The sequence below is a fragment of the Micropterus salmoides genome, unplaced genomic scaffold (assembly GCF_014851395.1).
Source record: "Micropterus salmoides isolate LMB-PRFRI ecotype aquatic unplaced genomic scaffold, ASM1485139v1 Ms_hic_scaffold_6, whole genome shotgun sequence".
Taxonomy (NCBI): Eukaryota; Metazoa; Chordata; class Actinopteri; order Centrarchiformes; family Centrarchidae; genus Micropterus; species Micropterus salmoides.
The window spans coordinates 2,244,771-2,269,784 of NW_024044348.1; the positions used below are offsets into that span (position 1 = coordinate 2,244,771).

The 25,014-nt window shown below is 43.2% G+C and overlaps 1 protein-coding gene and 1 long non-coding RNA gene across 2 annotated transcripts; both read left to right on the forward strand.

The window, feature by feature from the left end:
- The first annotated feature begins 1,223 nt into the window (after positions 1 to 1,223).
- On the forward strand, positions 1,224 to 23,394 carry LOC119890250 (NACHT, LRR and PYD domains-containing protein 3-like). Its single transcript, XM_038701423.1, is given in 16 exon segments — positions 1,224 to 1,345; positions 1,658 to 1,721; positions 2,176 to 2,316; positions 3,147 to 3,225; positions 3,405 to 3,633; positions 7,915 to 9,384; positions 9,387 to 9,467; positions 9,470 to 9,529; positions 9,532 to 9,709; positions 10,115 to 10,288; positions 10,388 to 10,561; positions 10,661 to 10,834; positions 10,931 to 11,104; positions 17,652 to 17,825; positions 17,975 to 18,021; positions 19,188 to 23,394. Coding segments are annotated over 14 exon segments (3,600 nt in total). The 5' UTR covers positions 1,224 to 1,345; positions 1,658 to 1,721; positions 2,176 to 2,275; the 3' UTR covers positions 19,733 to 23,394.
- On the forward strand, positions 11,324 to 12,237 carry LOC119890252. The gene is made up of 3 exons (XR_005442204.1): positions 11,324 to 11,354; positions 11,441 to 11,605; positions 12,185 to 12,237. It is a non-coding gene; the product is annotated as an uncharacterized LOC119890252 (long non-coding RNA).
- Positions 23,395 to 25,014: the final 1,620 nt, after the last annotated feature.

The following is a 25,014-nucleotide window of genomic DNA, read 5'->3' on the forward strand; positions in this document are numbered from 1 at the left end:
AAGTGAAAGTAAAAACAAATTAATTTTTACTGTTATCGCATTCGAGGTGTTATTTCACTTTATTATTACTTTGACTTGAGTCTGCAGACGTCTGACTGAACAGCGAGCGCTTGTTTTCTGTCCTGTCAGTAAAAAGGTGTAAAACTCTGAACACTCACATTGAATCTCTTCTTTTCCTTCATGTAGCAGCTGAAAGCTCGGTGAGTCTCTGCTGCCCTCTGCTGCGCGTTTCATCGAACAGCAAACAGGTGAAAACCTTTGTCACAAGCTCTGGAAATAAACTTTTTTTACTTTCATATAATATATTAAATGTATTATTTATTAGTTTAAGTTGAATTTGTAGTCAGCTTCAGATAAACTACCTGATTGTTTCTGACTCCCTGAAACAGCTGTTTTCAATTCAGTTTTAGGTCAGTCTCAGTGAAAGGTTAAAACTCATAAGTTCTGCTAAAAATAAATGTTTTTAGTCCTTTTTTAAAAGTCTCAATAGTCTGCGGTGCCCTCAGATGGTCAGGGAGGGCAGAGCAGAAGGCACGATCACCCATGGTTTTGAGCTTAGTTCTGGGGAGTAGGAGACGGTTTGAGTTTTTTGATACTGATATGTCTGCAATAAATTAATACCAGCCTGCCTGATGTATTGGGACAGTTCTAATGACAGTTTTAAAGGAAGAAAATAAAGAATTAAATAAGAAAATACATAAGGAAGCAAATAAGAAAAAGTGAGAAAACTATTTTTGACTAAACTACAACTGAGTAAATTATATTGGAAGAAGAAGACATTTTATTGTCACATACATGTTACGAAATTCATTCTCTGCATTTAACCCATCCCTCGAGGGAGCAGTGGGCAGCCGCTGTGCAGCGCCCGGGAACCAACTCCAGATCTTTACCAGTGCCCGGTCAATTGCACTGACTGAAGAACTAACATGTTTTTGATGGTGGAGGAAACCCACGCAGACACGGGGAGGACATGCAAACTCTTCTCGCTGTGAGGCCACAGTGCTATCCACTGGACCACCGTTATAGTTAGTTATAATAGTCACTTTGCACCTCTGCATAGGCCAAACATAGCATTCAAAAACCCCTGAGACCACCCCCTAGTGGACAGCTGGTGGAACTCCATAGTCTGATGTGTGACTTCTCTGATTGGGTTTCTGCAGGTTAGTCTCGTATTGACGTCAATTTGATATCTTTATTTTTAGACTCGGAGTGAAGTTATGAGGATGTGACAGCGTCCTCAGATCAAAACAGACGAGGATGACAAAGCAGCTTCTTCTCTGCCAGTGTTTCCTCTACACATGAAGGTGGAAAGTGTCTGAAAGTTTGCCCGAAGTGAGTTCAGCAGGTGAGAATCCAACAGGAGAAATCTAGATGTTAGATAATCAGGATCACTTTGGTGACATTGTGTTGTCTCACTGTTTGACTGCGCAGTTGAAATGTTTAACCTTGTTTAAACCTGTTTAATTCTTCAGATTTGCACTAAGCCTTTTTATCTGAGCTAATGGAGAGGATGTTTGTGAGAATGTTATGCATGTATTAATTCAATTAAGCGCCAATTCATAATAGAAGTTATCTCGTTGCACTTTTGATTTACAGCAGGTCTAGATTTTACTCTTTCAATTATTATTATTATTATTATTATTATTATTATTAACAGAAACCCAACAATTCCCACCATGAGCAAGCACTTGGCCAGGCAAGGAGAAACCTGCATTTAACAGGTAGAAATGTTTTCAGTTTTCATGAAGAAGTTTGTTGACTGAACTCACATCATCAGTGAAAAATTTAGGGTGTGTCTGAACTGGTCCAACAGGTTGGATCTCCCTGCTGTGATGTGTTTATTCAAAATGCAACCATCTTCCAACATGCAAGCAGGACTGATTTGACTGAAAGCTCTTTTGCACGGCTCTCTGAGGTGCACCTGCTCAGTGTGTCTGAAGGTTGGAGCAGCTGATTCACTGTTCCTACAGTAACTTTTAGATAGAGGACGGAGAACTAATGTGTCCTGTGACGAGAGGCTTGTAGTAACAGAGTGCGTCTCTGCAGCAGCTGTGGACTGTGATGCATCCAGTAGAGGGAAGATCTAATGTGGCCCCTGATGTCTGTAGACTGTGGTGATAACAGTCTCTCATTAAATAGACTGAAGCATCTTCTCTCTCTGTGTTTCCTCTCCAGCTGAAGCTCAGAGTCTCTGTGACCGGATGTGGATCAGCTGAACATCCTCAGTGTTGTTGCGGTGACAGAGTGCAGCTCTGCAGCAGCTGTGGGCTCTGCTATGGATCAGAGTGAAGACAGAGAGGAGGGAGTCCCTCAGAGGTAAGATGAAGATCTCTGACTGTCCATGACGATTCTCCATGACAGAGTTCAGCAATCAAATCACATCATTATTCACAGTCTCACTGCCACTCAGCTACTGAAAAACAGATTCCAACAATTAACAACTAACTTTCTTAATTTACACAATCCAGCGTCTGATTAGTCAGCTAATGACCTAAAACGGGATGGCATCTTTCACTCTTCCACTTCTTAGTGATTTTCTATTTACTTCTAAAAAGGTAGAAGGTAGATGTCACCATCCTCTTTGGAAAAGATAAGTGAACCAGTACACTGTCCGTGCACGACCAGCTGTTAAGAGATTTGGAAGGGAGCCTCTATCAAGCAACTCACTTCCTTGCTCGCTCACTCCCTGTGTTACGATCCTGGTCGGTGTCGGTCTGCGCTTATTTTGCTTTTGTCTTGTCTGCTTTATGTTTCTGTGTCTGGGGTTTCAGTCCTGTTTGTTTTTTGTCTTGTGTTCAGTCTGCCTGTTGATCGTGTTATCAGTGGTTTTTATTCTATTTTTTTTATAGATAGAATTAAAGCCTACATATAATAACGGAGGTCCGGACCTCGGTGACCTCATAGCTGGTTATGGTCCTCTTTCTCTCTGGACCTTGGTCAGTCTGATTTTCCCAGGACAGTCGGCTCAAATTTGATCACCTTCTGTGAGGCTTCTGACAGTAGGACAACAATGATGATGGCACTTTTCTTCCACCCACTGTACTTCCTGAGCCACAGACGCATTTTGTCATCATCTTAGAACACATATAGTAAACTGTGTACAGATTTGAGTCATTAAATCCCTAAACTCCATATTTTTTCCACAGAGTTCAGCAGGAGAGCTCAGAGTTTCTCAGAGGTCAGTCTGCCCAGCGACCTCAAACAGACCTGGACTCCATATTTATGGTCTGCACATGTACATGCACACTACTATTACTATTAACTACATTAACTACAGAATGGAATGCTACCATTCAGGTCCTAACAGTCTCCATGTTGCTCTGTTTAGACCAGCAGACTGACAGATGAATCACGTTATGTTCTACCAGTTTAAATTTAATGTTTAGTTTATCTTTCTGTTCCAGCTGCTGGAGGAGAACATCATCACTTTTGCGAAGAACGAGCTAAAGAAAGTCCAGAGGGTTCTGAGTCCAGAGTACCCAGAATACTTAGAGAGTCAGAGTGAGGATGAGGAGGTGTTGGACGGTGAGGATGAAGAGCAGAGGAGGAGCAGCAGAGAGGCATTTCTGAAAATCACACTACACTTCCTGAGGAGGATGCAGCAGGAGGAGCTGGCTGAGCGTCTGCAGAGCAGTAAGAGGATTTGAACAGATTTAACATGATGGAAAGAGGAAATGGAGGCAACATGGAGATGGGTCTTCGGGATTGTGTCTTTCATTCATTTGTCATGTGACAGCTGAAGCTCAGCCACAGGGCTGTGTGCTAAGCACAGGAAACAGAAATGATTAATTTGCGACTAATAACTATGAGTCTTTTTGTCATTTTTCATGTGACAGCTGAATTTGGAGCATCTGAATCATAGGCTATATGAAAAATAAGAATAAAGCCTATTGTGGTGTTGAATATGAGTTTATTGAACAGTGGGCACAACCATAGGTGTCATTTACACCGGGGACATGTCCCCACCACTTTTTGAAAGCATTTGCTAAAAGTTTTCTAAAAATTAGCTTGCAACAAGAAATGTTAAATAACAGATGAAAATTCTATAAGAAGGGTTTACTTGCACAATAAGAAAATGTAAATATAGAAGAAACAAATCTGCCTTGTCCAAAAAAACTGACTTAGGCTAAAAAAAAAAGCTGCTGATTACTGCATTATATTCGATAATATTTAATATTCTGAATTGTCACTGGCCTCATGAATTTTGTTTCCCTTCATATAAATAAAGACATTTCCACCATGAATTGGTGCAGAAAATGTCTCTAGAATGCAGGAAATTAAGTGTTTAATGCTCAAAATCTTTTTGCCTTGTTCTCATGACCCCAATATTGTGCATTCTCACATCTCGTGGACTGTGTTTCATTACACCCCTAATACGAGCTCTAAAATGTCCCCACCATTTTTCAACACAAAGTGACGCCTTGGGCACAACCAATATTATTTTAACACTTGAGGGCAGAGGTCCCTAATTGGCAGACCGCGATCCAGACCCAGCCACCGCTCTCTCCGGACCAATAGCCGATTTATTATTAAGAATTACTACCTTGTGACGGAGCGTCTCTATTTGAACCCTCACAGCTTTTGTAGCATTTACTGTCCTGCTTTAGCGGCCCAGGAACTCACAGACCAATTGCATGGTCTCATGTGCTGCTGCTCAGCCAATCAAATCTGTGCATTCCGAAAATCATTGCGAATCGAGTCCGCGAGTGAAATACACATGGAGAGAGGAGACGAAAGAGAAAAGAGATTTCACGTGGCTTTTAATCAAACAGATTCTTAATTGTACATTCTTCCCAAGACAAGCCACAGCTCATGTTTCTCACAGAACAAGAGAAAGTAGGGAAGTCACACCTCTACATGTGTCAGACCACTATTTCATTCAGTTCACGGTATGCCTACAGGAAGAGCCCATTGTTCCAGCACCATTGGTCTCACACCGCCGGAACCTCCACAACCTGTCTCCCACTCACTTTGCCTCAGTGGTAGCTTCCGCTCTACCTTCCCTCAACACATTTTCCTCACTTGAGGTCAATGATGCCGCACAATCTCTGTGCTCTACACTAAGCTAGTGCCTGGATATCCTGTGTCCTCTTTCCACCAAGCCTGCTCGCCCAAACCAGCCCCACCCGTGGCTAACTGATACCATCGTGGGCTCCGTACTGATCTCAGAGATGCTGGAAGAAAATTTTGAAAAACCAAAGACCCCGCCGACGTTAAGGGCTACCAATTGCTCCTATCCTCCTTCTCAACAAGCATCAGTGCTGCCAAAACTGTGTTTTATAATAACAGAAGTAGCAGTGCCACTGACTCAAGGAAATTATTTTCGACTTTTAAAGCGCTACTAAATCCTCCTCCACCTCCACCACCCACAAACTTGTCTGCTGATACCTTTGCTGCCTTCTCCACAGGCAAAGTGGAGGCTATAACTAGCCAATTCTCTGAAACACTCAAACTCAACCATTGTAGCAGTCCTACTACATCTTTTCCTCTGCCCTCCCAGGTCAGTGGTTCTTCACTCTCCTCATTTACTCCTCTCACAGAGAGCGAAGTATCAGAGCTCCTGACCCGTAGCCGTCCCACTACATGCCCACTGAACCCGATTCCTATGAATCTCCTCCAAGCCATATCTCCTACCGTTGTCCCGACAATCACTCATCTGATAAATACTTTTTGGCTTCAGGGACCTTCCCGACACTTTCAAAAGGGCTCGGGTTACACCCTTGGTCAAAAAGCCATCACTTGACCCAACTTAAGTTGAGAACTATGGACCAGTGTCTCTTCTACCATTTTTAACGGGCAGTATTCAAACAGGTCTCAGAATTCCTCTCAGGGAATGACCTCCTAGATCCATATCAGTCTGGTTTTAAGAGTGCCCACTGTACTAAAACGGCTTTTCTGTCTGTAACAGAAGCCCTAAGGTCAGCTGCAGCCCAATCCTCGGTTCTGATCCTTCTTGACCTATCAGCTGCCTTTGACACAGTCAACCACAGGATCCTGCTATCCGCTCTCTCAGCAATGGGCATCTCGAGTAAAGCACTCCTGTGGTTCGAATCCTACCTCTCGGGGTGTTCCTACAGTGTTTTGTGGCAAGGACAATTATCCCCCTCCTACTGCCTCTCCACAGGGGTACCCCAAGGCTCAGTGCTTGGGCCCCTTCTCTTCTCAATTTACACCACCCCACTGGGCCGATCATTCGCTCGCACGGCTTCTCTTACCACTGCTACGCAGACGACACGCAACTCTACCTATCCTTCCCACCAGGCGATCCCACCGTCTCGGCACGGATCACAGACTGTCTCTCGGACATATCTGCATGGATGAAGTCTTGCCACCTTCAACTAAATCTCTCTAAGACGGAACTCTTGGTCATTCCGGCCAAGCAATCTATCCACCATAACATCAAACTACAAATTGACTCCGCAACCATCACTCCAACCAGGGTAGTGAGAAACTTGGGTGTCATGATTGATGACTACCTGTCCTTTTCAGACCATGTTGCTACTGTCTATCTGTCATGCCGCTTTGCTCTATACAACATAAGGAAAATCAGGCCCTACCTCACTCAGTACGCCACCCAGGTTCTGGTACAGGCCACGGTTATCTCTCGCCTGAACTATTGCAATGCCCTCCTAGCAAATCTTCCAGCTTGTGCGGTGAAACCCTTACAAATGGTTCGTAGCAGCGCGTCGGGTTTTTTAACAGCCCAAAAGGACTCATGTCACTCCATTACTCAGTGACCTCCACTGGCTCCCCATGGCCTCCAGAATCAAATTCAAGTCACTAATGCTTGCATACAGAGTGACTACTGGGTCTGCACCCATCTACCTAAACTCCATTATACAAACTTACGTTCCTTCTCAGCCGCTACACTCCTCCAACGAACGCCGCCTGGCTCTGCCATCCCTTCACACAAAGCAATCCCAGTCCTTGCTATTCTCATCTGTGACACCACAATGGTGGAACGAGCTACCACACGCCATCAGAGCAGGGACGTCCCTCTCTAACTTCAAGGAGCTCTTGAAAACTCATCTCTTCCGAGAAAACTTCCCCTTATAACACCTCTAATTCCTAACCTCTAACATGCACTTCATGTGCTCTTCTTCTATCCCCTTGCAATTATCTTGTATTGATTGCACTTTTTTTGTATTGATTGCACTTTTTGTTAACTCTTACTTCCTTCGCAAGGTATTTACCCCATTGATGTGATATGTACTATGAGCTCTTACTAGTATTTATTGCTGATCTTACTATTATGTATTGTCAGTTGTCAGATCTGTATTTGATGCTCTGTTGATGCTTATATGTTGTCCTCAAATGTAGTCGCTTTGGATAAAAGCATCTGCCAAATGAGTTAATGTAATGTATTGAGTTGCAGCAAATTGCCAGTTTTGCTGCCACCTTATCACCTCCAGTTGTTAATTTCTTCAATGCAATGTTAGTGAATCAATGGGACAGTAGGTCGTTTGCAGTGGGTGATGGCTCGATTTTTTCAGGATCAAGCTTTTCCTGAGGTGGACACAATATGGCCGACATATTTAACCTGGGGCTGGGGACTCACCCTTCTCTGTTTGCCATCTATAGGTGGACAAACCCTCTTTTAGACTGATTATTTTCGGCTCATATTTGGTTATTGGTCCGTGATTTCAGGGTGGTGCCCTGAATTTATTAATTATAATTAATAATTTTGAATATTTCTAGAATATCTTTGATATTCAGCTAATAACCAAACCTGACCTCATGTTGAAAACCCCAACAAATATGATGCACACATCTGCATCAGATCAGGGGCAGTTTGTTATTCATTGATAAGCTGAATAAAACTGATAGAGGAAAGAAACAGCCACACTTAATGTTTAGATTCTCTGATTTTCTGTGGGATCTACTCACTGATTTCATTTGTTGTTGCTTATGCAGGAACTCATGCTACAGTGTGCCAACGTAAACTCAAGTCTACCCTGAAGAAAAAGTTCCAGAGTGTGTTTGAGGGGATTGCTAAAGATGAAAACCTAATCCCTCTGAACCAGATCTACACAGAGCTCTACATCACAGAGGGAGGGACTGCAAAAGTCAATGATGAACATGAGGTCAGACAGATTGAAACAGCATCCAGGAAACCAGACAAACCAGAAACAACCATTAAAAAACAAGACATCTTTAAAGCCTCACCTGGAAGAGATGAACCAATCAGAACAGTGATGACAAAGGGAGTGGCTGGCATTGGGAAAACAGTCTTAACACAGAAGTTCACTCTGGACTGGGCTGAAGACAAAGCCAACCAGGACATACAGTTCATATTTCCATTCACTTTCAGAGAGCTGAATGTGCTGAAAGAGGAAAAGTACAGCTTGGTGGAACTTGTTCATCACGTCTTCACTGAAACCAAAGCAGCAGGAATCTGCAGGTTTGAAGAGTTCCAGGTTGTGTTCATCTTGGACGGTCTGGATGAGTGTCGACTTCCTCTGGACTTCCACAACAATGAAAACCTGACTGATGTTACAGAGTCCACCTCAGTGGATGTGCTGCTGACAAACCTCATCAGGGGGAACCTGCTTCCCTCTGCTCGCCTCTGGATAACCACACGGCCTGCAGCAGCCAATCAGATTCCTCCTTGGTGTGTTGACATGGTGACAGAGGTCAGAGGTTTCACTGACCCACAGAAGAAGGAGTATTTCAGGAAGAGGTTCAGAGATGAGGGTCAGGCCAGCAGAATCATCTCCCACATCAAGACATCACGAAGCCTCCACATCATGTGCCACATCCCAGTCTTCTGCTGGATCACTGCTACAGTTCTGGAGGAGGTGTTGGAGACCAGAGAGGGAGGAGAGCTGCCCAAGACCCTGACTGAGATGTACATCCACTTCCTGGTGGTTCAGACCAAACTGAAGAACATCAAGTATGATGGAAGAGCTGGGACAGACCCACACTGGAATAAAAAGAGCAGGAAGATGATTGGGTGTCTGGGAAAACTGGCTTTTGAGCAGCAGCAGAAAGGCAACCTGATCTTCTATGAATCAGACCTGACAGAGTGTGGCATCGATATCAGAGCAGCCTCAGTGTACTCAGGAGTGTTTACACAGATCTTTAAAGAGGAGAGAGGGCTGTACCAGGACAAGGTGTTCTGCTTCGTCCATCTGAGCGTTCAGGAGTTTCTGGCTGCTCTTCATGTCCATCTGACCTTCATCAACTCTGGTGTCAATCTGCTGGCAGAAGAACAAACTACATCCTGGTGGCCTGAAGTGTTTGGAGGTAAATCAACACATTTCTACCAGAGTGCTGTGGACAAGGCCTTACAGAGTTCAAATGGACACCTGGACTTGTTCCTCCGCTTCCTCCTGGGTCTTTCAGTAGAGACCAATCAGTCTCTCCTACGAGGTCTACAGACACAGAAAGGAGTAGCTCAAAGACCAACCAGAACACAGTCCAGTACATTAAGAAAAAGATCAGTGAGAATTTGTCTGTAGAGAAAAGCATAATCTGTTTCACTGTCTGAATGAACTGAATGACCGTTCTCTAGAGGAGCAGATCCAACGTCATTGAGTTCGGGAAGTCTCTCCACAGCTAAACTCTCTCCTGCTCAGTGGTCAGCTCTGGTCTTCATCTTACTGTCATCAGAAAAACATCTGGAGGTGTTTGACCTGAAGAAACATTCTGCTTCAGAGGAAGCTCTTCTGAGGCTGCTGCCAGTGGTTCAACACTCCAACAAAGCTCTGTACGTGTACACATAAGTATCTAAACTGAATTATAAACACAACACTTGTTTTTTTGGCCTTTTATTGTGGCCAGCCTAAGACACACCTGTACACTCCCCATGCTGTCTGAGCATCTTGATATGCCACACCTGTGAGGTGGATGGATTATCTCGGCAAAGGAGAAGTGCTCACTAACACAGAGTTTGACAGACTTGTGAACAATATTTGAGAGAAATAATCCTGTGTACATAGAGAAAGTTTTAGATCTTTGAGTCCAGCTCATGATGAATGGGGGCAAAAACAAAAGTGTTGCGTTTATAATTTTGGTTCTGTGTATTTTGAATTTGGTATTACTCTATCAAGAAAAACTATTAACAACAGCTATTGTTTGAATTTCTTCTCATGTATTGCTGAATCATCTTGAGGCTGAGTGGTTGTAATCTGTCAGTGAGAAGCTGTGAAGCTCTGTCTTCAGTTCTCAGCTCCAAGTACTCTAGTCTGAGAGAGCTGGACCTGAGTAACAACAACCTGCAGGATTCAGGAGTGAAGCTGCTTTCTTCTGGACTGAAGAGTCCACACTGCAGAGTGGAAAATGTCAGGTTAGTGTTCAGCTATTTGAAAATTATGACCCTCTGAGCAGATACTTACTTCATATAGCCTATGCATTATTGAATGGACTGACTGAAAATCCTTTTTAGGTTGATTGTTTGTAACCTCTCAGTGAGAAGCTGTGAAGCTCTGTCCTCAGTTCTGAGCTCCCAGTCATCTAGTCTGAGAGAGCTGGATCTGAGTAACAACAAATTGCAGGATTCAGGGGTGAAGCTGTTGTCTTCTGGACTTAAGAGTCCACACTGCAGATTGTCAGTTCTCAGGTGGGTGTGCAGCTATTTGAAAATGATGAGCCTCTGAGCTCATATTTACTTCGTATAGCCTATTAATTATTGAATGGACTGACTGAAAATTGTTTTTAGATTGAGAGACTGTAATCTGTCAGAGAGAAGCTGTGAAACTTTATCGTCAGTTCTCAGCTCCCAGTCCTCTAGTCTAAGAGAGCTGGACCTGAGTAACAACAAACTGCAGGATTCAGCCTTGAATTTGCTGTCGTTTGGACTGAAGAGTCCACACTGTACACTGGCAACTCTCAGGTCAGGATTCAGCTATTTTTAAAATTTTACTCAGAAAGATTTAATTCATTTTTTTATATTTGATATGTGAAATGATTGACTGAAAATGATCTTCAGGTTGATTGGCTGTTACCTCTCAGAGAGAAGCTGTGAAGCTCTGTCCTCAGTTCTCAGCTCCCAGTCCTGTAGTCTGAGAGAGCTGGACTTGAGTTACAACAATGTGCAGGATTCAGGATTGAAGCTGTTGTCTGCTGGACTGAAAAGTCCACACTGCACACTGGAAACTCTAAGGTCAGGATCCAGCTAAAATGATGACTCTCTGAGCTCTTAACCACTACATACATTCATTATTGAATTAACTGATGGAAAATCATTTTTAGGTTGAATGGCTGTAAAATGTCAGAAGGAAGCCATGAAGCTCTGTCATCAATTCTCAGCTCCCTGTCCTGTAGTCTGAGAGAGCTGGATTTGAGTTACAACAATGTGCAGGATTCAGGAATGAAACTATTGTGAGTCCACACAGTAAACTGGAAACTATAAGGTCAGGATCCAGCTGTTTGAAAATGATGGCTAACTAAGTACTACACATATTGTTAAATTGACTGACTGACTGAAAATTGCTTTTAGGTTGAGTGACTGTAAAGAGGCAGAGAGAAGCTGTGCATCTCAGTGTTCTGCTCTCAGCTCCCAGTCCTCTAGTTTGAAAGAGCTGGACCTGAGTAAGAACCTGCTGGATTCAAGAGTGACGTCTGCTGGACGGAAGAGTCCAGACTTTACACTGGAAACTGTCAGGTCAGATTTCAGCGTTTTGTAATGAGTCATCCTGCAAGTTAAATAAAGAAGCTTTTTAGTCTTTTATGATCCTGTATACAATGTGGCAGTAATATCATAACAAAGACATAGCTGACTTAGAAGCTTGTTGCCAGCATAGTGAGCTTGTCCACAAAGCAGAAATTACATTACATTTAGCTGATGCTTTTATCCAAAGCAACTTACAATTGCTATACATCCCTGAACTCTTGACACACTCACCTTTTGCGTTGGTAACTACCAAAGCTGCAGCCTCTCTGGCCTTGTAGTACACTGCTCAAAAAAATAAAGGGAACACTTAAACAACACAATGTAACTCCAAGTCAATCACACTCCTGTGAAATCAAACTGTCCACTTAGGAAGCAACACTGATTGACAATCAATTTCACATGCTGTTGTGCAAATGGAAAAGACAACAGGTGGAAATTATAGGCAATTAGCAAGACACCCCCAATAAAGGAGTGATTCTGCAGGTGGTGACCACAGACCACTTCTCAGTTCCTGTGCTTCCTGGCTGATGTTTTGGTCACTTTTGAATGCTGGCCGTGCTTTCACTCTAGTGCCAGCGCTGGTAATGGAGGCGCTACCAGGAGACAGGCCAGTACATCAGGAGATGTGGAGGAGGCCGTAGGAGGGCAACAACCCAGCAGCAGGACCGCTACCTCCGCCTTTGTGCAAGGAGGAGCAGGAGGAGCACTGCCAGAGCCCTGCAAAATGACCTCCAGCAGGCCACAAATGTGCATGTGTCTGCTCAAACGGTCAGAAACAGACTCCATGAGGGTGGTATGAGGGCCCGACGTCCACAGGTGGGGGTTGAGCTTACAGCCCAACACCGTGCAGGACGTTTGGCATTTGCCAGAGAACACCAAGATTGGCAAATTCGCCCCTGGCGCCCTGTGCTCTTCACAGATGAAAGCAGGTTCACACTGAGCACATGTGACAGACGTGACAGAGTCTGGAGACGCCGTGGAGAACGTTCTGCTGCCTGCAACATCCTCCAGCGTGACCGGTTTGGCGGTGGGTCAGTAATGGTGTGGGGTGGCATTTCTTTGGGGGGCCGCACAGCCCTCCATGTGCTCGCCAGAGGTAGCCTGACTGCCATTAGGTACCGAGATGAGATCCTCAGACCCCTTGTGAGACCATATACTGGTGCGGTTGGCCCTGGGTTCCTCCTAATGCAACACAATGCTAGACCTCATGTGGCTGGAGTGTGTCAGCAGTTCCTCCAAGAGGAAGGTATTGATGCTATGGACTGGCCCGCCCGTTCCCCAGACCTGAATCCAATTGAGCACATCTGGGACATCATGTCTCGCTCCATCCACCAACGCCACGTTGCACCACAGACTGTCCAGGAGTTGGCGGATGCTTTAGTCCAGGTCTGGGAGGAGATCCCTCAAGAGACCATCCGCCACCTCATCAGGAGCCCAGGCGTTGTAGGGAGGTCATACAGGCACGTGGAGGCCACACACACTACTGAGCCTCATTTTGACTTGTTTTAAGGACATTACATCAAAGTTGGATTGGCCTATAGTGTGGTTTTCCACAATAATTTGTAGAGCACTTTTCAAAAACAAGTTACAAAGTGCTTTAACAAGTGTAAAGACAATAATACCCAAAAGACAATAATACAAAAAAATACAAGATAAAAGCATGAAAACATTGAAAAGACTAAAATACATGTTTAAGATAAATATAAAAATAGTAAAATAGAATAAAATAAAAGGGATAAAATAAAGTCAAATAAGATCGGGAAAGGCTCTCCTATAAAAGTATGTTTTAAGAAGGGACTTAAAAGAGTTCACCGACTCAGCCGACCTGATTTCCTCGGGCAGGCTGTTCCAGAGCCTCGGGGCCCTGACAGCAAACGCTCTGTCCCCTTTAGTTTTCAGTCGAGACTCTGGAACAGACAACAGACCTCTGCCCGAGGATCTCAAGGTACGTGCTGGTGCGTATGGGACTAAAAGGTCAGAAATATAACAAGGCGAGAGGCCATGAAGAGCTTTAAAAGTGATCAATAGAATTTTAAAGTCAATTCTAAAACATACTGGGAGCCAGTGTAATGAAGCTAAAATAGGAGTAATGTGGTCATATTTCTTTGTTCTGGTTAAAAGCCTGGCAGCTGAGTTCTGGACAGTCTGGAGTCGATCAGTAGATTTTGGGTTAAACAGGTGAAAAGGCTGTTGCAATAATCCAGGCGTGATGAGATGAAGGCGTGTAAAATGGACTCGGTGTCCTTAAAAGTTAACATAGATCAAATTTTTGCTATATTTCTAAGTTGATAAAAACATGATTGAACAAGCTTTGTGGTGTGCTGCTCGAAATTTAAATTACTATCAAACCAAACACCAAGGTTCTTTGCCACAGACTTAATGTGATTTACTAGGGAACCAGCAGATGGCAGTATTTGTTTTGCCGTCTGCTGAGACCCGATGACCAGGATTTCTGTTTTGTCTGAGTTCAGCTGGAGGAAATTATTTGACATCCATTTTTTAACTTCACAAAGGCAGTTGTTAAGTGAACTCAGCATTCCAGGGTCTGTGGATCTGACGGGCAAGTACATTTCTGTGTCATCAGCATAAATATGAAAAGAAATACCATGTTTATGGATAATATGTCCAAGGGGAAGCAGATACAAGGAAAACAAAATGGGTCCTAAGACCGACCCCTGAGGCACACCATATTTAACTGGACAGAACGAGGAGACATAGTTGTTTACAGACACGCAAAACTTCCTATTTGACAGGTAGGATGAAAACCATTCTAGGGCAGTACCAGAGATCCCCACCCAGTGCCTCAGTCTGTCTAACATGATGTTGTGATCAATGGTGTCAAAAGCAGCGCTAAGGTCCAGGAGTACCAGGACTGAGCACATGCCTTCATCAGCAGACATTAAAAGGTCATTGGTGACTTTAAGCAGGGCAGTCTCAGTGCTGTGGTACTTCCTGAAACCAGACTGAAACTTTTCAAATATTTTGTTATTTTCCAGTACAGTGAGCGGCTGTTTGGACACAATTCTTTCTAGAATCTTTGCAATAAAAGGCAGTTTTGAAATTGGTCTAAAATTATGTGGGAGGGAGGGATCTAAACCACGTTTCTTTAAAAGTGGGTTCACGCAAGCCGTTTTAAAATAATCAGGGACACTACCAGTAGATAGGGAGCTGTTGAAAACAGAGATCAAATGGGGCCCAACAGAATCTATTACTTTTAGTAAGTACTTTGTAGGTATTACATCAAGTGGGCTGGAGGACACTCTCATTTGTGATACTGTTTTTAAAAGCTCAGACAAGTCGATGGGATAAAACTGGTTAAAACTCTCTTGTTGCTGGTGAGGGACCTCTGAGTAAGAGGCCGCGGGGGTAATACTTCCAGCTGAGGCACAAGGAGGGTTGGGTTTACCAGCTGATCCACAGTCTTAAACAGAAACCTGGGATTGTGTTTATGTGTAGTAATGAGTTAGGAAAAATAGTGTGTTCTCGCATCCTTAACCAAGTTATTGTAGTTAATTAATAAATCCTTCAGACTGAGGTAATGGACTTGGAGACTGGATTTTTTCCATCTGCGCTCTGCTTTCCTGCATTCCCTTTTTAGGCTGCGAATGCTGTCATTTATCCAGGGTTGCTTATAGTCGCAACCCTGGATAGTCGCATCCACTTTACAAGCTTTGAACATGGTCCAATATGTCCACCGAGGGGTAAATAAAGATCTTGCAGACAATGGGGCTGGGTCAGAAGTTCAAAGATAACACTTCTAAAGCTCTGGAACTACACTGCTCAAAAAATTTAAGGGAACACTTAAACAACACAATGTAACTCCAAGTCAATCACACTCCTGTGAAATCAAACTGTCCACTTAGGAAGCAACACTGATTGACAATCAATTTCACATGCTGTTGTGCAAATGGAATAGACAACAGGTGGAAATTATAGGCAATTAGCAAGATCTGAAGTTGTTCAGTCCTGTGGTCCTTGATTTTTTGGGGACAGGGATGATGGTGGAGGCTTTGAAGCAGGCTGGCACATGGCATGTCTCCAGTGAGGTGTTAAAAATGTCTGTGAACACTGGAGACAGCTGATCAGCACAGTGCTTCAGGGTGGATGGGGAGACAGAGTCCAGCCCAGCTGCTTTGTGGGGTTTCTGCCTCCTCTGTTGACATCCCCCCCTGAGATGGAGAGAGGAGGGAAGGGGTGGAGATGGTCAACTCTGAGGAGTGGGGGGAGGAGATGGTGGACAGGGCTTGAAGCTGAGCGGAGGAGTCACGGGGGATGGTGTCCTATTGGCGGCAGTAGAACTGGTTCAGCTCATTTGCCAGGCGAGAGTCGTTGATGGAGTGGTGGGCTTTGGGTTTGTAGTTAGGAGTCTCAACCCCCTCCAGACAGAAGTAGCATTGTTTGCAGAGAACTGGTTCTTTAGCCTCTCTGCGTATAGTCGTTTAGCTTCTCGCACCTCCTTGCTAAACCTGTACTTCTGCATCTGGCTCGTCCCCACCCCAAAAATGCCTCCTCCTTTTCCAACCTTAGCTGTCTGAGTTTGGCTGTAAACCAGGGTTTGTCATTGTTATAACTCACCCTGGTGCATGTTGGTATACAAGTGTCCTCACAGAAGCTGTTATAGAACGTCACAGCCTCTGTAAACTCGTCCAGATTGTTGGTAGCAGTCCTGAAAACATCCCAGTTAGTGCAGTCCAAACACGCCTGAGGATCCTCAACAGCTTCACTAGTCCACTTCTTTGATGTCCTCACTACAGGTTTACAGAGCTTTATTTTTTGCCTGTAAGCAGGAATCAGGAAGATCATGACTTGATCAGAGTATCCCAGTGGAGCGCGTGTGACGGCGTGATAGGCACTGCTAACTGTGGTGTAGCAGTGTTACCCTCTCTGGTTGGACACTTAATGTCCAATAATTCCACTGATGACGTGAGAAAAGTGGGAACTAAATCTGCTGGAGTTGTTCCCCTGATGTTCGTGAGCTCTTCTCTGGTAAAAGAGCACCGGGAATCACAGCCGAAAACTGAATTAACACACAAAAACAGAACAAAACAAAGAGCACCTACCACCGAGGCCACTATGTATCTAGACATCTAGAATATTAGAACATCTAGAATATTAGAAAGAGCTGATGCTAGTCAACCAGTACAAGCATGACTTCAGTGCTCTGCCTGAACCAACAGTATGAACAGAGGACTTATGTAAAAGTATAATATAGAATGTCTGTGAAGATTCTCAGTCATCCAGGTGGATTAAAATCAAGGGCATCTGGACTTGGTTGAAGAAGATACTCGAACATGTTTCACCTCTCATTCAATAGGCTTTTTCAGTTCTGACTGACTGGCAGGAAATCCCACCTATTTAACCTTTGTGTGGGCGTTATCAAGGTGATGGATGTAGCTTGGTTTGTTAGTGTCCCTGGAAATTGGATCTGGGAACAAATGGATCTTTCTTTTGAAGTTGCCCTTGAATTTAACCCACCTTCGATATAACATAGAACTAATTTTACTTTAGACAGTTTACACTGAGGTCCTGTTTGTTTGTGTGTGTGTGTGTGTGTGTGTGTTTAGTCTTTCAGACAGTCTTATCAAGAAGAAAGGCTGTCCTTCTCTGTCCTCACCTCTGATCTCCAACCCCTCCCATCTGAGAGAGCTGGACCTGAGCTACAATCATCCAGGAGACTCAGGAGTGAAGATGGTGTCTGCTGGACTGGAGGATCTACACAGGTATAGACAAACAGAAAGACCATCTGCCATTCATCAACACTGGTGTCAATCTGCTGTGAGAAGAACAAACATTTCTTGGTTATCTTAACATGGTTATAAAAGTTAGGAGGCAAATCAACACATTTCTACCAGATTGCTGTAGACAAGGCCTTACAGAGTCCAAACGGACACCGGGATTTTTTAGTTTGCTTCTTAAAGGATCTTTCACTCGACATCAATCAGTCTCTCCTACGAGGTCTACTGAGATACATCTCAGTACGACAGAGAAAGGTAGTTCTTGTTGGTGGTCAAATGCATCTGTTTGTGTGTGTGTTTAGTCTGTCAGGCAGTCTGATCACAAAGAAAGGCGGTAAATCTCTGGCCTCAGCTTTGAGCTCCAACCCCTCCAATCTGAGAAAGCTGGACCTGAGCTGCAATCATCCAGGAGACTCAAGAGTGAAGCTGCTGTCTGCGGGACTGGAAGAATCGCACTGCAAACAGGACACTCTCAGGTATGAACAAACAGAAAGACGGGACACTCAAGAATGGACAGATGGGCAACAGCAGCTCTCACATCATTTCTCTGTCACCGACTAACTGTTTAATGGTGTAAATAAGTGAAAGTGTATGAAGTTGATTCTGACTTTGTCTCTACCTCCAGCATTGACCGTGGTGGACTGCAGAGGCCAAAATGTGGGGTCAGAAAGTGTGAGTGTTTTTTGATTCATAAGTACACAGCTGAACATGTTAGTAAATGTAAACGTACAGCTGAGTAAGTGGTCAGTCCCCCAAAATATAGTGCTGAATAGCATCGTAATTTAGGTGGCCAGAGACTCCAGCAAGGCAGGAATTCATTTGGCAGAAAGAAAAAGATGAAACCTTAATCTGTGTGATCAAGATCTCAGGATGCTTATTTACCAACAAAGCAAGAGAGTTGCAATTTAGAGTTATACGTAGTCTTTAAATTACTCCGGTGAGTGGATTTCAGACAGTCCCTACGGTTTCACATTAGATTTGGACCACTATGGAACCAATCACTTTAGAAGCTATATAAGCTTCTCAAGGTACATTTCCATGTAGATATTTAATATGCCACTATCCAGTCATTATGAATAATGACCTTTGTTATATATCTAATTGTATGAACATTCTGTCATGTTTGTTTTAAATGAATTATTAATTGAGTTTTTTCATTTTCTGTGAGGATTTTTTTAACCTTTATTTAAACAGGAAAGTCCCATTGAAACATTGTCACCTTCAGGTGCTGCCCATAAGCTCATACAAGTTTGACAGATATAAGTTCTTGTGTTCAAGTAGCCTTCAGTTTTCTACTCTGGATTTGTTTAATAAATTAGTGTTCAAAATCCTACAAGTCATAACCACAACACAACCTAATTAATCTAAAATTCTCAAAGATCTTAAAAGTGAATTGAGATGAATTTACCATCAAGTTCCTCCCTGAATGGGAGGCTTGGGACCAAATGTACGATACTTTTGCAAAATACCATATATACTGGATTTTCCCACAAGAGCTGGTATTTATATAAACATAATGTGTGATGGTCACACTGACTTCAGACCAGCATGCACATGTTTTCTAGAGCCAGCTGCGGTTGATAAGTTGGCTAGAATGAGAGACAGAAGCTTAATAATTAAACATTGCTGTCGTTGTTGGAAGATACACTAATAGTGTGTTTTTCAGTGTACACCGCAATCTGTGAATCACTAACTATTCTTATTTACCTTAGAGGCATAATTTTATTTCACTATGTTTTATTCATGATATTCTTTATTGTGCAGCACTTTGTAGTTTAAGTCAGTTTCAATAACAGCACAATAAAGTAACTCACTGTCTCTCATGTTCTCTCCATCAGATGCCTGTGAACTGGAACTGGACACAAACACAGCAAACAGAAACCTCAAGCTGTCTGACAGCAACAGGATGGTGACATATTCGACAGAGGATCAGTCATATCCTGATCATCCAGAAAGATTTGTCTGCCCTCAGCTGATGTGTACAAATCGTCTGACTGGTCTCTATTACTGGGAGGTCAAGTGGACAGGCATGGTTGAAATAGCTGTGACTTACAGAGGAATCAGAAGGAACGCACAAAGTAATGACTGTGTGTTTGGAATGAATGATCAGTCCTGGAGTCTGAGCTGCTCTGATGTTGGTGGTTACTCTGTCTGCCACAATAAGAGAAAAACATCTATCCCCTCTTCCACCTCCTCCTCTGTCTCTCACAGAGTAGGAGTGTATGTAAACTGTCTTGCTGGCATTCTGTCCTTCTACGAAGTCTCTCTTGGCAAACTGATCCCCCTCCACACCTTCAACACCACATTCACTGATCCTGTTTATCCTGGGTTTGGTTTCTGGTCTGGTTGTTCTGGTTCCTCAGTGTCTCTGTGTTCTCTGTAGTTTAGGGTCAGAAACACCGCAGATTGAAGATCAGCTGCTGAAATCAAAGCCCACCTCTCAGCTCTGTTCAGCATCACACACACTGTGTCTTAGACTCAAACACAATCATCAACATTTTAACAGTTTACAGAGGTCATGTTCTGCTCAATCTCAGGTTCCTAATGTTATTAAGTGGTTGTACCAGAACAGGTTTACATGGTTTAACTTTTAAAAACACCATATTATTTTCACCCTGTGTGTTGAACTCTCTGTTTTAGTAACCGAGTGAGGCATCTCACCTCTGCCAACAAAGGCCAATTTGACCAATGGTAATACAGCACCAAGGTGGTTATCTCGGCACCCCGGGGATGCACGGCTAACTGAGCTAACTAGCTAAGATGCAGACAGATAATGTACAGTTAGTAACAGTTAGAGGTTTAACAAAAAGGAAAGCTATCCATCATGATCTTATATCAATCAAGAAGCTCTGTAAATCATCTTTGTACTGGGTTCCCTGTTCTGGTTGTGTTTGGTGCTGTTCATGCAGCGTTTAACCTTTGTATCTACTCGCTCTAAATCATCTTCCTGATGGCAGCACCTCATAATCTATCTTCCCAATCAAAATATTTTCTCAATCAAATATGATCCATATAGTGCAAAACAAATCACATCATATATATTTTGATTTCATGGGAATGAGAGATTTTATTATTGGATGTTTCTCTAAAAATACACTGAGCAGACAACGCCACTTTGATACCAAGGTCCTTATACTCTTGTCTTTATTTGCGTATTTGGTATTGAAGTGATCCAAAATTATTTCTCTCTGGATGACAACAGCAGGTGAAAATTTATTCTACTTTCTCAAACGTGCAAGCCATTCACACTGGGGCCCCTCAGAGATGTAAGCTCACCCCATCTTTTCACATTATATACATATGAATGCAGAAGCCGGTACAAAACAACTATATTTTTAAGTGTTAAGTGATACAGCCATACTAAGTCTACTGAAAAATGACTCTAACATTAATGTTTATAAGGCAGAGCTAGAAGAGGTGGTGCAGTGGTGTGAAGAGCACAACCTGAGACTGAATATAGGAAAAACTAAAGAAATGGTATTTGATCCCAGGTTTATTAGTGATCACATCCCTGTCTTAATCAATGGGGAAAGAGTATTTAGGGATTCATTTTGATCAATTAAACTTGATAAACAGTAAGGGATGAGGGATGTGGGTGTTTGTATCAGGGGGCAGGGACTTGGTGTGGGCTTTTGTGCAACATGCAACATGGTTTAGCTAGGAACCGTTCTTTACTTTAAAATGTCTTTGTTCATTTATCTGTATTTACTGTCAGTGGGTGTTAGTGACCTGGAGCCGGTTGCACCAACAGGGCTTATGCCTGGTCTTAAGGTAAGTAGGTCTTAACTCAGCATACCGACCTAATAGTTATGACAGTTGCACCATACAGGCTTAAGTCCTCTTCTCACTAAGACCGGGCGTAAATCTTACGCCTAGTCAGTAGCAGGCGTAAAGTAAAAATCTAGGAAAGTTTCTATAGTAACCACTTGATAACTCAGCAGTAAAGACATGGCGCGCCTTATACACAGACTTTACAATGAGCGGGCTTTTAGACGGGAGAGAGTTATTAGGGACAGAAGCAATCCATTGGACATTTACAATGATGAGGAGCTGATTCAGAGGTTTCGATTTTGTCGGAGAGATATATATGAACTTGTTGAAGAGCTGTCACCCGACTTACAGTTTGTGTCGGATCACAACGCAGCATTGACACCCGCATTACAGCTGTTTTTATGCAAATGCTGCGTTTCAAAACACTGTTGGAGACATGATTAATGTCCACAAATCCAGTTCCAGCTTTTCCTGCTTGGCCTGTAATTTCTTTGTTTCAGCCTCCACTCTAACAATTTCTTTTTCAAGAAGTGTCTGCTGCAGATCTTCCAGCTTCCTCCTCCGTTTCATCGGCGGTGCACCGCTGCTGCCTTCATGAGTATTTTGTGGAGTGACTGGGGCCTCCATCGAGTCTGAAAATACAGAGAATCTGTCATAGGCCTACTGTTATCTGACAACTACTAAAACTGTTAGTGTAGGCTACTCCAATATATAGGCTACACACCTTCACAATTCACACTCTCGCTTGAGTGGTCGACATCCATCTCTGGAGAGACAGCAGTTTCTTCCAGATCGGTACCGCCACTTTCTGCACCGACCAAACCAATAAAAGCCGGGGAATCCTCTCCAAAGATATCCACAATTATGGTACTGTACACGGAGGTTTTTGGGGGAGGACCCCCGCCGGTCGGGTGGTGTTTTTTTGAAGACAAATCTTTTTTTGCTTTGCTCAGGAGGTCTTTCCACTTTTTCCTCACATCGCTCTCTGTCCGAAGGCAGCCGGAGTCAGAGCAATCGTTAATCGCCTCCGTTATCTGTTTCCATGTTGTTTGTTTCTTCTTCTTCGTTATTGAGTTTGATTGCTTGGCAGTCAGTGTGTGTCTGTGCTGACTGTACAGCTCAATTAACTTTCGTATCTCAATGTCGGTGAAATTTCCTTTCCTTTTTCTTTGATCCTCCATTGAGACGGCTACAAGTTAACAAAACAGCGTAACCCAGCAACGCACGCTGTTAGGCAACCGCTATAGTTCTGTGGCCATTCACATGAACGCGCATCGCTAAGACCAGGCGTAGTTAAGCCTAGGCTTAAATTTGGTTGGTGCAACCGACGTTAGGTCAACTCTAAAGACTGGTCTTAACTAAGACCTACTTAGCAGTTAGGACCAGGCTTAGTAAAGCCCTGTTGGTGCAACCGGCTCCTGATGTCTTGTTTCACTACTACTTTTCTATTTTTACTATTAAGAACTGTTAGCAGGGGAGGAACGGTGATGCAGTGTTTAGCACTGTGGTCTCACAGCAAGAAGGTCGTGAGTTCAAACCCCGGTTGCCCCGGCCTTTCTATGTGGAGTTTGCATGTTCTCTCCGGGTTCTTCCTCCCACTGTCCAAAGACATGTGGCCTAGGTTGGTTGGTGACCCTAAATTGTCCTTAGGTGTGAGTTTGAGCGTATGGACTGGCGACCTGTCCAGGGTGTACCCTGCCTTTTGCCCGATGTCAGCAGGATAAGCGGTTGAGAATGGATGGATGGAATTGTTTAGCAGTCAGAATGTGTATTTTCTAGGAACTTATTTAGTTAGCCTGTTTATTCATCTGTTAAGGGCACTATGAATTGTGCTTGTTCAACTTTAACAAGAGTATATGTTACTTTATGAACACGTTATAATGAAATGAAATGCTCATGAAGAAGAATGTTAACTTCGTGGAAAGATAAATGATTAAATGTGCAATATAAACATTGGAAACTTATTGAACAGTTAAAGTAAATCCTCAAGACACTAAGTCACGCCCCGGGAGAGTGGGAAACGAGACCCTGAGGACCTCACTGTCACGCTCGCTTACGCTTACAACTCCCTTACTCTCTGGAAGTCTCTCCTCAAACTTTCCTGCCTTCAACGATTCCTGCCCGGAGAAATTTTGACCTTTATTTCCCCTTTTTGTTTTGTCAACCCCAGAGCGGGAGATTTGATTTGCCTTTTTCTAACATCGTTTCCTGGAAGAAATTGCCCAGGTCATATCTTTTTAGATTTACATCAGCAAAGTTAGTGATTTTTACCTTTTATTTTCTTTTGTTTTGTTAAAGTTATTACTTCATTTAACTTATGGATCTTGGTTAAGAAGCAACCAACAAGTTTTATTTTGAAATCTTTTTTTGTTTTAATTGATTCTTACTACTTCTAATGGCAAACAGAGTTTGAAGCTTAATCAAACGAGTAAGTTGCGCCGCCAGCAACATTGAGGACATCAGACAGTCCAACTCTGAACAACAGACCAGCGCTAGCCACATCTACTGTAAAGGTGCGTTCCCAGCGAAAGTGAATCCAGCGTTTTGGGCGGCTCGATTACATACAAAGTCGCAAATTCCTGCGAATTTGCTCCGGGCAGCAGAAGAAGTGGAAATTTTTCAACTTGGGCGAGAAATTCTTGACGCGATGTTGCGAAAACCTATGAGCAGTGAGATTGTCCAAACGTCACCGGCGGCTTTGGAGCGTTGCTTGGAGAGGACCAGGCGAGCGGTGTAATGAAAATCCACTGGCTGACGGGGAGCTGCTAAAGAACGGGGAAGTGGACAGGGAGTAGCGCTGCAGCTTTCGGAGAAATAAACACCCGTAGTAGTCTGGATTCTGCTCTGACAGCTACGCCGTTTACCAGTGGGAGGAGCTCAGAGTTAACTGGTTTTATTAAATTAGCTTTTTACTTTAGTTTTTGGAATTACAACTTGATTTATCTTCACTTGCGCTTCTTGGCAGCTAGCTTCCATGCACATCCGGCTCCACTGTTGTTATTAGCGTCGGATGGCACCAGAGTTCTGCTGGACTACTACTTCATTTTTATATAAAAACTGGACAAAGCTGGACATTACTTGGAGAAAAGAAAGTGAGGAAGTTGAACTACCTGGTGGGTTTCCTTGGGCTGTTTATTCACTTAAAACGCGTGTGTGTGAACACTCAAAATGTCCTGCGGGCAAACTCGTGTGAGTAAAGTGAGGCGAATATTGAATTCGCTTTCGGTGTGAACGCAGCTTAAGACTGTTCCCTGCCGCTAACAGGTAAAACCCTCTTTTAGAATCATATTTCTTTCACAATAGACAAAAAAGAATTTCCAGGGACCCTGTTAATTCTGTTCCAACTTCAGTATTGTACTTTGTTATTGTCATCTATGTTTATGTCATACATTTTAACACATCATTGGTTGTTTTTATACAGTATATCCTTATTTACACTTCACTTGTCTTCACCTTAGTTAGTAAATAAATACTCCTGTTTAATCACAGTAAATTGTGTGTACTTTTTATAATCTACGTCTTGAGAATTCATTCTTCAGATATAAGATTGATCTATTAATGTCGACTGATTATTAGTTTATTTCCAATGCTTCAAGCCAAGGTTTCCAGGCTGCTTGTGTAAACCAAAAAGCAAGGTGGTACACAGAAAATTAAGGTTCACTACACTTTGTTCCCTGTTGTCTGATTATCCTGATGTATTTCACCTGTTCGCTCCTTCCCTCCTCATTTGTCCCTGTATTTAACATGCTCGGTTCTGTTCAGTCTTTGCTGTGTCCTCATCATTTGTTGAGTATTTCAAAACTGGCTTCACTGCTCTCCATTCAAATCTACGTGGTAGTGTTGTAGTACTCGAGACCAAGACCGGTCTTAAGAACACTTTTTGATGGTCTTTTG